Raw genomic sequence first — 14267 nt, forward strand, 5'->3', positions numbered from 1 at the left:
CCAGCAAAACCCGAGAGACTCAAAGCGTTCAATATTTCTGCACATTCCTTTTCTCTGCACTGGAGTCTGCCCTCTGGCCATGTGGAAGGGTTTCATGTGGATCTGGTTCCTGACAGTGGCTTTGTTTTTATCAAAGATCTTGGCGGTGGAGAGTATCAGGTATAGTTTTCATTATCATATTTGCCGAGCCAACTTGTATTTATATTTGGCCCTCATAGAAAAGTTCTTTATGAAACTCTTCTGCCATGCAAACTTACTTTTTTGGGCATTTTTAAAAACATAAGATGAACACCAAAACACTGGTACTGAATTCATGAGTGTAAGTTTCAGCATCGGTGGACTGTTACCTTGGCAACATCTATGCCTTTTTTTTTTTTTTTTTTAAAGTCTACCCTGAACCTACAGCCAGCCATCCAGGGTTCATGAATAGTTTAACAAAGAAAGGGCAGAGCTATTGAGTAATCCAGGCTCATTAATTGTGTACGTGCCAGGAGGATCTGTCTTTAAATCATTAATGTGGGCAACATTTCTCTCTAGAGCCATCAATGTGATTCTACTGCCTGAAAAATGTAATATGATGGATTTTCTTATCATTTTTCTTTTAGTTTTTATTGGAACTTCAGAGACACAGGTATTTCCAAAAAAACTCTTAAAAACCAGGGCTAAGCAATGAGCTATAGATTTCTTAAGATTCTGAAATAGTTGTTTCTTCTGACAATGCACTGGCATAACCAGAAATAACTGATTTAGTCTTTGATAATGCAGCATGTGTTGTAAGGTTTAGTTATGTTATTTGGTAAAGTTCTGTGATAGAACAAATTGCTATTTTCCAATAATATTTTAAACAGTGCAGATAGTAAAGTAACTTTTTTCATTGTGATAGATTTGTTATTTTAGCTTTCTTGCTTTCCAGAAAGAGTTTTAATGCAAATCTTTGTTTTTTGGTGTTCTAGGTTGATGTTTCCAATGCTATTCCTGGCACTAGGTACGACGTAACCATCTCTTCCATTTCTGCTACAACATACAGCTCACCTGTTAGTAGAATAGTGACAACGAATGTAACGAGTGAGTATATGTTTTCAATTACCTTTTTAATGAAGCCAGTATAATATTTGGAGCCAGTATAATTTTATTGATTGGAAATACTTATATTAGCCATATGTGCATTATATGCATGAAAATAGTTTAGAAATTAAAGCAGAATGGAAACGTAAGAAGGTGATCTGTTTAGAACCTGCCTTTTACTGGTTCTTTAGCTTCCTTTAAAAGAGTAAAGATAATTACTCTATACTTGTTTGTGAAATGGACCAGAGACTGTTAATTGTGATATTTAAATACTACAGAGCCATGAAAATAAACTCACTGCACTTGCTCAGGAAGAATCATTCAGTTTTTAAGGCTGTTTCTTGTTTTCTTAGTTTTTGTGTGTAAGCCTGGCACAAGTAAGTTTCTTTTGAAAATGATCTGGCATCAAAAGTATATTTGGTATGTAGTATTTAGTAGCATTCTATTTTGTACATTCTTATAAAAGAATGGTTTTGGTATTCCCCACAGCCTTTAATCTTTTTATTTTTCTTATGGTAGCAAAGTTCTAGGGAGGATAAACTCACATTTAAGAGACCATTAGTCTTTGGGAACTTCTGTAAATACATTTCCCACTTATGATTGTGCAAATACGTTTCTTTTCAAAAATAGAACCAGGACCTCCAGTCTTCCTAGCAGGAGAAAGAGTTGGATCTGCTGGGATTCTTCTGTCTTGGAATACACCACCTAATCCAAATGGAAGGATTATCTCTTACGTTGTGAAATATAAGGAAGTTTGTCCATGGATGCAAGCAGTATATACACAAGTTAGAGCAAAGCCAGATAGTCTGGAAGTTCTTCTTACTAATCTTAATCCTGGAACAACGTATGAAATCAAGGTAATTGTTTCATTAATAATCACTTAGTATTAAAATATTTCATCCATTTTAAAAGTATAGGAGTTTTTCCCACCTGGTCAAGCCTTTACAGCTGCACACATCAAATGACTGAAGAATGATCTTTTGAATCATGGCCTTAGTGCCCATCTGGGCTTTTAAAATGAACAAATGTAATCCCTTTTTATTTTTATGTGCATTTATTTACTTTATCTATTTAAAAAAACTTAGCTTAGTGACTTTTTCAATGAATAAATCAAGTTTAAATGAAATAATTTGGGCTCTGTAAATGAAAATGAATACTTTTTTATTAAACATAAAGTTAGCTTTGTTATTTTTGTCTCAATCCTGTTATATTTGTATGTCTCTTACCGAAATTTTGGATAATAGGAAGGAAATTTCTAATGAGCCAATTTCTGAAAGAACAATGAATTCAATTCAGTTCCACTCAACAAATATTTCCTGAACATTTACTGTGTCTTTTTGTGTTTATATAAATATTTAGTCCTTTACCATGTTAAATATGCAAAATTTAATGTCTTCTTTAAAAATTAAATGCAGAAGAACCTTAAAGAACAATCCCAAATTAGTTAGGCCATATGAAAATGCTTACAGTTAAGAGAGCTCTGTGATATTTCTAGTGGATAGTGAAGAGTACAGATATCTTCTCTCTCCTCTCCGCTTTCCATACAACATCAGTCTGTTCTTTGAGCATTATAGGTAACTGATTATAGAGAACAAAATCTGTAAGAGCTGTATAAATATGTGATCATACATAACTGAGATGACAGTTCTAGATGGTAAGAAATGACAGGAGAGAGATTTTGCCAGGAGGGTTTTTGGTATTGGAAGCATGGCTATTTGCGGAATCAAAGAACACAGTGAGAACTAGAGAACATATACCAATAATAGTAGGGATCCCCCAAATGGAAAAGTAAAAATCAAACTTTTACTGATGCAAAGGTCAAAGTCAAAGATTATTGATGGCTATTTCATTTCAAAAGCATAGATTAAAGAGTAAGAAACCTTTTTCTAAACTGACATCTGAGAATGACATACTACAGATATTTTCTGTATCAGCAAGCACATATTCAGACTAACTTATATGTGAAAATACACTACTGAAGGTAATAAAGATTACATTTTAATGTGATATAAGAGGCAGTTGCTGACAGAAAGGTGATTTAGCCAACCTAGTTATGCTTAGATCTATTTTTATGGAGTTTAAATTTTTATTCCTTTGAATTCTCTTATTTCAGACTATTGAGAAGCCCTTATTCTTCTTTTCATCCCATATTTTATAAATCATTGTTGTGACCTATACCCTGTTCAAATAAATGTTGGCCATTACAGAATTCCAAAGGGTGTTCGGCATGGTACATTTGATATCTTCAAATGTAGGCATCAAATCTACATGACATGGGAAAATCCGGTTAAGTGCATTACATGTGTTATTTCATTGAGTCCTCAGAGCAGTCCTATGACATAGATACATTATTATTCCCATTTTAAAGAAGAGGAACATGGGACTTAGAACAGTTAAGTAAATTGGCTAGAGCTGCTCACTTGGGAATTGGTAGAGCTGCAATTTAAACCAAGGTTGTCTGACTCTAGGTATGGCATTTGGAAGACCGTAAGAGTCTTGATCTCACTTAGGACATTTTCTCTTGCCTGTACTAGTCTGTTTGGCTAGACTATCCAAGTTAAAAAGACTTTTCCTGTCTTTTAAATTCTAGAATACTTAAATGATTCATTAGACTTACTTATTTTTAAAGTTGTTTTTCTGATTATTTCTTTGTCTGATTAGAGTGTAACCTCTAAAGCCAGATTCCATCTATATGGTCTCATATTTGTTACACAAATCATTTTAGTACATTGCATGGAGTGACTACAGTGGAAAGAGGCTGAGCTTTAAAAATAAGTACAACTTCAACTGACTTCTGGTTCTGTCACTTATTCCTGTATGACTTTGGGCAAGTTCATTGACCTCTCTCAACCAGGTTTCTCATCTATAAAACGTTCACAACAATTCTTCATATTTTGATTATGTGGCTAAAATGAGATGTATAAAATCCCTGGGAGATTTCCTGGTGCATAGAAGTTGCCCATAAGTAGTAATCATTATTATTACTATTAGTAGACTATAAAATTTGACTATTAATTTTTCCATTAGGAATCTGAGAAATCTGTTGACTCAAACTATGCTGCAAATACACCCTTGGGAAATAGAAATATGGGATAGCTCTCTACGGTCCTTACACTTTGAGAGTATTGTAGGAATTAGATGGAATAGTGTCTTTATCATTTATCAAATAGTAAGACAAGTCAAAGTTTTCTTATTTCAGATTCTGTTTCATTAGAGAGTAAAAAGCTTGAATATAACCCTTTTGATCTACTCCAGGTTGCTGCTGAAAACAGTGCTGGCGTTGGAGTATTTAGTGACCCATTTCTCTTCCAAACTGCAGAAAGCGGTAATTTTCCTAAATCATTTATTCTAAGTTAACTTAGTTATGAGTTTTTGTCATTTAAAATAAATAGGAATATATACAAAATATGGTGCTAAAATGCAGAAAAATTTCAACAGCATGGCCATTCAATTATTTTTAGAATCTGTTTTGGGTAGTTAATTTATTCATTAAAACATATATTTCTATTTCTCATTATAAAAACAGTATTATCTTAGAAAACATTGAAAAAAAACGAAAATGAAAAACAAGCATGCAATGTAAATTATCCATTGCCTCGTTATATTAAAAAACCGTGTTATGATTTGGTGCATTTCTTCTGGCTGTTTTTTTTTCCCCCTTGAATATATGTCTATATGACTGTATATTAATTAAAGTAGGCTTGTGCCATTTATGCATATTTATTTCCTGTTAACATCAAACCTTAAGCATTTTTATGACATTAAATTTTTGCAAATATGGGTTTTAATGGTTATCACATTAATTATCCATAACATGCAGTCATTCCCAAACCAATTTAAAGACACATCCATTGTTCCAGTCGTAGAGAGAAAAAATCTTAATGTCGCCCTGGACTCCTCGCTCTCACAATACACTCTAATATATCAGCAAATCCAGACAGAGCTGTATCAAAATATATCCTGAATCTCACCCTTATTGCCAGTCACTCTAATCCATTATTGTTTCTTGCCTGAACAATTGAAAGTCTCCTTGTTTTTCTTGTTTCCTACTTATGTGCCTACAGTTTACTCTTTCCATAAGGGCCACATTGTCTTTTGAAACATAAGCCAGACTCTTGTGACTTCTCTCTTCCTAACATGGCTCCTAGGTCATTCAGAATAAGACCCTCAGTCACCCCCATGGCCTGCAGTGCTCTGTCAGCTCTTTCCCGTCTCTTACTTCATCTCTTAGATCATTCTCCCTTCCTCTATCTACTCCAGTCACACTGATCTTCTTTTGGAGCTTTACGTATTTCATACTTCTGCTAAACTGACATAATTTGTAGAGATGTTAACTCTCTTGGCAAATTGTGATTGAAACTAGAGAAACTATAGGATGTAGTGAAAATAATCCTGGAACTGTGTGTCTCACTGTTTCTCATTTGCTGTGTATTGTTGGGCAAATCGCATAATTACATAATCCTTCTTACCCTATCCTTCTTTCTTTTCTCTCTTTTTTAGGTAAATGTAAAGAGGTAAAAATATAATGTAAATCTAAATTTAGTTAGATTGGTGATTTCCAATTATCCCCTCAAATACCCCTTTTTTAACTTTTGCTGCATAAAACCTAAATTTAAGGAAGATTTTTCTGGAAAAAATAAACTGCATTTATTATTGTTGAATAAGAAGTCATTTCTTTTCCCATGAATAAAAATACTCTTAGGAAGAGTATACATGTTAACCAGTTATACCATGCGGAGCTAATATTCCATCCACAAGCACAAAAACTCAATTTTTTTAACCTCCCATGCAGCATTATTTTAGGTCAACAAAGAATTTATTTTGGCTTTACAATATTAGAAATATCTCTTGCATCTTCATTCCCAACTTGATATATCCTTAGAAATGCGGGAGAATACTTTTAGAAGTCTCTGTATTGGATTTATACAGTTTTTTTTTTTCCTGGCTCAATAAATGTATGCTTTGTAGAGAGTACACTTTGAAAAGTTGTAGTACTTTCACATACTTGTATATTTATGCATATAAATATGTCTAGATATGTCCTCAAAGTGTTGGAAAACACTTATCTGAAAGATAAAATGACTTTATAAACAGAACTTTTGGTACTTCAGCACTGAGTCTTTACTTGGATCAAAATGGAAAAATTCACTGTATAAAAATCAAGAAGAAAAGGGATTTTGACACACAGAAGTCCAAAAGTAGAAACTAGAATACTTAAAATAGGAAAAGACATGCCAACTTCAGAAAAGAGCCAGAATTTTTCTTCAGACGCCATGAAGTCCCAAAAAGAAAACACACATTTTACTGAGACAAAAATAATTTAATGCAAGTTAACAAAAATTGTAACAGATGTAATTAATTTCACTAAATGTTATTCAAGAGATGTAATGTTAAACCTATTCATGTATTTGGTCTACTTTTCTTAGTATTTCAAAATCATGCTTTGGAATTTAATAAAAAGTTGGTTATCTTATAAATTCAAATTTTTCTACACCTGAGTAGTCCCCTGTGACTGTTGTTAAGGCCCATTTGGAAATGTGTCAACTTATCTGCAATTTGTCATATATATATATATATATATATATATATATATATATATATATGTGTGTATATATATATATATACACACATACCAGGAATACTTGTAAAAATTTGTATAGTTTATACAAATACATTTAAAGGGATGATTAAGATTTATGAAGAAAATAAAATGGTGGTTACCAGGGGATAAGAGGGTGGGAGAGTAAGATTGATGTTGTTAAGGGTACAAACTTGCAGGGGGTAGTAAATAAGCCATGGAGATCTGGATAATGGATACAGACGACAACAATATGGTACTATATGTAATGTGATACAGGTGCTAAATATTGCTACAACAGCAATAACACAGTATATAAATGTATCAAATTAACACGCTGTATAACTTTAGTTTACTCAATGTCATATGCCAAATATATTCAATTAAAAAATTAATGATAAAATTTATAATTTTAATCTGTGGAATGATATGTTTAACAACCTTTTTTCTTTTGCTTTATTGTATTTTATCTAGCCAAAAGAAATTTAAGTGTTGAATCTTTAGTATCAGACAGTTATATTGTCATTATTCTTCTTAAGCTTTAATTAATTCCATTGATCAGTTTCCCTTGGAGAAAAAAAAATTTCCGTCCATTATTTTATCTATTATTAATGATTAATCAACCCCTAAATAATTTTGGTTTTTTTTCCATTAAAATGCAGTAGTCTAAGTTTCTTAGTTTCTACTGCTTAAGTCATGTTATTCACATACAGCCCTCTCTCCCAGGACCTAACTTTCTTATAATATATATGGCTTTCATTTGGAAATCATATTTTGGCATTCTTCTCTACAATGTACACCTAAACTCCATTATTTGTTAATACTAGGCACCTCTGCTATCACTTTACCCCAAACATTTTGTTTTGATTTCTTTTAATAATGACTTGTCATGTTTGTTCAATATTCTAAAGGATCTTGATTATTTACTCTACTTTGTCAGTTTTGCATAGTTTACCTGGAAATTAATGGGCATAATTTTCTTTCATTCTAGCCTCATGTTTCTCACATCCCAATTAAAGTAACACACAGATAATTATTGCAGATTATTAATAATTGATAACAAAGTATCATGAATTCTGACGGAAGTTAAGTTTGAGGGTATATGAAACTCAAAATATAATAACCACAACCAATTGAATGGTATCCACTTTATGTTAGACACTAGAAATTTAGATATATTACAGAAATATGCTTTTTTGTACAAATGGTTGGGCAATTGTTTCAATTTCCCATTTCTTCATTATCTAAGGAATCTACAGAATTCCAAAATATTTTAGGAAGAGATTCATTTTTCAAATTTTTTGTATATTCACAAACAACTATTATTTAATTTTTTCAGACATATTTGGAAAAGGTCATCAATGCATGTGTTGACAATTAAAGCTCATTTGACTTTTAAACTCAACTCTATGGACCTAATTTCTAGTTCTTTATTTTAGATAAAAGTAAATTAAATATGTTTCGAAAAGTGTCACCCAAGTAGACTTTTTCCAATGTATTGTATATGTTTAATTTCATATAACATGAGAAATGTAATATCCCAAAATTATGTAAGTGGCATTCTAAGTTTTATAACAGTTTTTTCCCTCCCCTTCAATCTCTCTCACTTCTCTAGCTCCAGGAAAAGTGGTGAATCTCACGGTCGAGGCATTTAACTATTCAGCAGTAAACCTGATTTGGTATTTACCTCGGCAACCGAATGGCAAAATTACCAGCTTCAAGATTAGTGTTAAGCATGCCAGAAGTGGGATAGTAGTGAAGGATGTCTCAATCAGAGTAGAGGACATTTTGACAGGGAAATTGCCAGAATGTAATGTAAGTACCATGGAACACTTTCTGTGCCTCCAAATTTTTAAGTAAAAATTTGTATCTTAAGGTTTTTGGCATCTGGATACTATATATTTTACCAAAGTATAGCTATTTGATTATAGTATTAGGTTATATTATCCCATTATATACAACTGGCTATATTCAAGGTAGAATAAGAGAAGGGTTTGAGAATTCAAAAGTAAGATATTAAAATCATTTAGGGAGCTCCAGAAACATTTCATGGCAGAAGCAGCATTTGTGATAGACGGAGATTGTGTGAGGGGACACTTTGGGTGAAGGATACTTTGTAAAGCCCTGATGTAGGAAAGTGTAGGCTGTAACTGGAAAATATATGTACTAGGAAGGAAGGGAATGGGAATAGTCAAGGTGAAGTTTGTGGAAATAAATTATTTCTGTTGTGCATATGTTTGGTGAAGAATTTATTATAACTCTCATAATTAATGGGAAATCCCTAGAAGTAGTACTGTAATTATGCTTTTCCAAAGATAACTTTGGTGATCTTTGGGATAATATTGAAGAAGAAACAGTCCAACAAAGTTACTTTTGTTTTAAATACTTCAAGTCTCAAAATCTTCTTTTTAAAATTAGGATATGTTTCTCATATGTACATACGTACACATATATACATACACAAACATACACAACACGTGCTATTGGCTTTATCTTTTGAGTGCTTATGGGGGGAATAAATGGCAGTAAGAGTAGAAAAGTGACCTGTGCTTGAAATTTCACGAACTGGAAAATATTTAATCTCTTTGGCTCTTTCACTTTTAACATGAATTTTTAAAATACTAATTATTTTGCTTTAGTTTTACCTTTATCGTAAATCACTTGAAATCCTAATCATCAGAAAGATTATTGTATAAAGAATGCTATATATATATATATATATATATATATATACATACATATACACATACACACATATATATGTATATTCTGCTCTAAAACTGTAGACATGAAAGAGTATAATTCTAGCAAGTTTGTCCAAAACTTCAATGGGTTACTTAATCTGTTAAAATCTTAACCAGTCATACACATAGAAACACATTTAAGAATAATATTTATAATATAAAGGAAAAAGAAACGAATTACACTTCTTGTGTTCACCAAGATATAACGCATTTTTTTCTGTTGATATTTATTTTGTTCCCTAGGAGAATAATGAATCTTTTTTATGGAGTACTACCAGCCCTTCTCCAACGCTTAGTAGAGTTACACCTCCATCACGTACCACGTATTCATCGAGCGTGTTGGCACGGAGTAAGATAAGCTCTGTGTGGAAGGAGCCTATCAGTTTTGTAGTGACACATTTGAGACCCTATACGACATATCTTTTTGAAGTTTCCGCTGTTACAACTGAAGCAGGTTATATTGATAGCACAATTGTCAGAACACCGGAATCAGGTATGGTTTCTTGTTTTGGGTGTGTGGGGGAAAAAAAGAGTTAAATTACTTGTAGAATAATCTCTCATGCTTTTCATATAGATCTTTTTGTTAAAACATTCCTTCCTTTTCAATCACCATTTTCCCCTACTAACAGATAATAGGTATCACATCTAGAGCATCTTCAATTTCAGTTTTCTTTTGTAATACTATCATAAGCATATGAAATGAGAAAGATGTGAAAAGAAAGGATTCTTGAGCTAATAACCATGATTCTAAGATCAGCTTTTATTTTTCTGTGATCTCAGCAATTTTTCACGATCATTTGTGCCCTTCTACATCTTCTGTAATCATCTATACCCTTCTCTTACTGATGTTGCTGTTACCAAATGTCAGGGTATCACCTGAAGCAGCAGAAATATGTGATTAATATTTCAGTATCAGATAAAATATACACCGATTTGTATCCTCTTTGCCCTGCAGTTTCCTCATGGAGGAAATGGAGACTGTAATAGTACATTCCTCAGGGTGGGGCGTTAAGATGAAATGAGTATAATTAGAGGTTATTACTACTAAAGTCAAAAAGTACATAGTTATGTACAAAGAGTATATAATTATGGTGTTATGGATATGTACATATGTAAATTTATGTAGATGCTGACATAATACTGTACTAAATATATAGTATCAGACATTCAGTTGTGATCGGTAACAGTTGAGGTTACTGGAAACTTTCACTGATAGGGTAATTTCATTGAAGCACAGCATTTTTCTTTTTCTAATGATATAGCTTGTCAGCTTTTATCATCTCATTATATGTAAGTTTGAAGTTTTTCCTTGATTTAAAAAACAATCTTTGAATCATAGCATTTCCTTCTTCCCTACTTCTTACTGATTCTTATTCAATAGAAAGGAAATAGTTTCATGAGGGTCACACAGAGTAAAATTTAGTGGACAAGAAATTTGTTTTGAAAAACATATTCGGAATATTTCACTTCAATTCAAAAAAAGGGTAAAACGAAGAAACATATCTATGAAAAAATAGACTATTTTAAAATGTCATTATTATTTTTTTATGTTACCAATGTTACATTAGAATCTTCTAATGGTAGGTTATAAATTTTCTTGTAGAACCAAATTCAGGTAGTGATACCAAAAATAAAGATCATTGCCAATAGATTCCGAAGGCTGAGTTATCTCCTTAACCCTTTTACCTGGTTCCACCAGAGGGAGAGTGTTTATTGAGCCAGATACCCAGGCCTTCTTGAATGCAATATGTGTGTACACATAAATGTTTTAGGACAATGTAACTGTACACCAAACAATATAGGAATGAAATTTGCACTGGGCAGTCATATGCAGCATTAAATAAGATGAGCAATTGTTGCAAATAAGAAGTTCATATGATAATACAGCATGTTTTATTCAAATTCTTCAATTTACTCTATTTTTCCTTTTTTAAGTTAAAAAAACCCTTTGCCACTTTATTTTCTTTCTGACTTTATGTTTTATTATATATATTTTATAATAATAAAGTACTTTTTAATTGTAAATATATGCCAGTATTTATTCTTTTTTTTCTCCCTATAATCATTTTAGTGCCTGAAGGACCACCGCAAAACTGTATAACAGGCAACATTACAGGAAAATCCTTTTCAATTTCATGTGACCCACCAACTATAGTAACAGGGAAATTTAGTTATAGAGTGGAATTATATGGACCATCAGGTAAGTCTTAATTGGTTTTGTGTTTGCCTTTTGGAGTAAGAATTATATGAAACATGTTATTAGTAGCAATTTTTTAAAAGTATGCAACTTTTTTAAAGGCCCTATAGTTTAAGCAAATAATTGAAAATTAATAAGGAAGTTGAGGCTTTTTAAGTTTTTGTTTAAAACCGTAAACAAGTATAAGGATAGCAAAACACTATCCATGTTCCATATTTGATGAGGAAAAGCTGAAAGAATGAGAGATGAGAAGTATTAGAGGAGGTGTATATCTTCAAATATCTGAACAAGAGGACCTTAGCTTATTCTGATTACAAATATGGACTTAGGTTACATTAAATCAGATTTCTGCTTAGGAAACGGAAGCCACTTCTAATAATTAGAGTGCTCTAAAAATAATATGGGCAACTTTATGAATTGTCAAATTCTTCATCTTTGTGAACAAACAGGAGTTGGGCACTTATCAGAGATATTTTGAGGGGTTCAAATACTGTATTATTGGAAGTTAATTAAGTAAAATCTAAAATTCTTTCCTAATCTGAGATCTTACAGCTCTGTGAAAGAACTTAAATTCAACTAGTAATGAAATAACATAAACTCACATATTATCATTTATTTGGAAAAATGATAGAGTTCCAAATTATTTATTTTGAAACTTATATGAATCTATCATGAATCATAGAGTAATCTTTATTTTTTTTATCCCTAAGTACCTTATACTCTTAAAATTCTGAAATATTTGCAGTTCCTAAAAAGAAAAATGGTAGTCCTTCCCCCTCTCCTAGCTTCCTCCCCTCCCCCAAACACAGAGACAAACAATACAAAACACACCTTTTCCATCTGGTATTATTTCCCAAAATGTTGACAAGGTACTCTTTCATCTGTAGGCTGATAAAACAAGTAAGATGCATTTGGTAACCATTACATCTAACAACATGGAAGTCATTAGTGATATCAACAGGAGCAGTTACGATGGAGTATGGGGGTAAATAACTAATTGGAGTGGATTTAAGAGAGACTGAGAGAAGAGGGTTGGAACAGTGGGTAACAGACAACTCTTGAGTTTTACTGCAAAGTGAAACAATGCAAGGAAGCAGAGTGGGGATGGGGATAAGCAGAGTTAGCAGGTTTCTTTTCAGAAGGAACAAATGATGCCTGCTGTTGGCTGATGTGAATGAAGAAAAAAAGGGAAAATTAATAATATAAGAAAGAGCTTTTTCTCATCACAAGAAAAAAATGTTTGTTACTGTGTATGTTGATGGATGCTACTGAGCCTTACTGTGGTGATCATTTTGTAATATATATATATTGCAAATCATTACATTGTACTCCTGAAACTAACATAATGTTACAGTGTTATAGCTCAATTGTACCTCAATTTAAAAAACAAATAAAATTCTTATAAGAAAAAAAAAAGAAAGATTTTAAAAAAAAGAAAGGCAAGACTTAACAGGAAAGCTGTCGTTGTGTAGGCAGAAGGTGAGATCTTTTGCTCAAATGTAGGGATTGGTTTGAGATAAAAACACTGATTGTTCATGCAGAGTAACAGATTGTAGAGTATATGGGTACAGAGGCTGGTAAACAGGTAATTATGTTGATGGGATTCTGTAGCAGATCTTTTCTGATTGATTTAATTTTTTCAATGGACTGAGAAGCAAGACTGTAAAATGGGAGTGATGATGGAACAGAGAGATTTTGAAGTCTGAAGAGGGAAGATAAAATGTAAAATAATCATGTAGAAGAGTAGAGTGATTGGACTATGAAAGTTGAGTAAGGTGCCAGGCACCATCAAAGGGCTCATGTAAGACATGGTAATGAATAAAGTGATATTAGTCAGAGAGGGTTTTTGTTTTTCTTCAGCTCCCTTTAACAAGAGAAAGGCAAGGCAGTTGAAGGCTTATGTAAAGCAATGATGTAATTGACAGTGACATTGAGGATAGATAAAGAGTGGAAATCAAGTAGTGAGGAACCAAGCAAAATCAAATGAAATAAAAGAGGTGGTAAAGTCAATGGATTGGAGGTCCCAGAGGACTTAAATGATTGTGGTTCAGGGTTCTCAAATAAGTGCACAGGACATAGGAAAGGTCAGAGAGAGCTGCATGAAATCGAGATTATGGAGGATTTGCAGTTATTGGTAATACTGACGTCCAAGACATGACCGCGAGGGAGTGACTGAGATAGCGGGGAGGACTAGATTATTTAAGAAGAGCTCAAAGTGGTTTAAGGATTATCTCTAGGAATATTGAAACCACCACATATTAAGATGGTAACATTGAAGAAATAGATACTGAAGCAGGAGCTAAACCATTCAGAACGAGGGTGAATAACCCTGGGGTTAGAAGATCACTGTGACAAAGAGGTCACGTGGATGTCACTGATGACATGACATTTAAAACTGTGGGTTTTTATAAGGAGGGAGCTGCAATGGTTTAAGACAGGGTAATGAGGAGCAAGGAGATCACATGAGTATGCATGAAGGCATAGTCTCTTGAGGGTTTCGGGAAAAATCGACCACCGTCATTCGGGGTGACTATAATGGAACAGAAGCAGTGTCCTCAGAGCCAGGTTTCAGCTAGAGCAAGAAGGTGAAAGAACTATTCAGTAGTAAAGTTGAGGATTTAAGGAATATTGATGATGAACTATTTAGGAATTTTGCTCTGAAGCAAACTAGAAATATTTTCTA

The 14267-nt window shown here is 32.8% G+C and overlaps 1 protein-coding gene across 1 annotated transcript in view; it reads left to right on the forward strand.

The window, feature by feature from the left end:
* Positions 1-496: 496 nt before the first annotated feature.
* The window catches only part of PTPRQ (protein tyrosine phosphatase receptor type Q), a 196965-nt gene continuing 183194 nt past the window's right edge, over positions 497-14267 (forward strand). Inside the window, exons 1-7 of the mRNA XM_033118569.1 lie at positions 497-631; positions 954-1065; positions 1696-1922; positions 4321-4390; positions 8259-8458; positions 9631-9880; positions 11459-11587. Of these exons, the coding sequence (XP_032974460.1) occupies positions 515-631; positions 954-1065; positions 1696-1922; positions 4321-4390; positions 8259-8458; positions 9631-9880; positions 11459-11587 (1105 nt within the window). The 5' untranslated portion in view covers positions 497-514. The remainder of the gene's footprint in view (positions 632-953; positions 1066-1695; positions 1923-4320; positions 4391-8258; positions 8459-9630; positions 9881-11458; positions 11588-14267) is intronic.

Source organism: Rhinolophus ferrumequinum, chromosome 10 (genome assembly GCF_004115265.2).
Source record: "Rhinolophus ferrumequinum isolate MPI-CBG mRhiFer1 chromosome 10, mRhiFer1_v1.p, whole genome shotgun sequence".
Taxonomy (NCBI): domain Eukaryota; kingdom Metazoa; phylum Chordata; class Mammalia; order Chiroptera; family Rhinolophidae; genus Rhinolophus; species Rhinolophus ferrumequinum.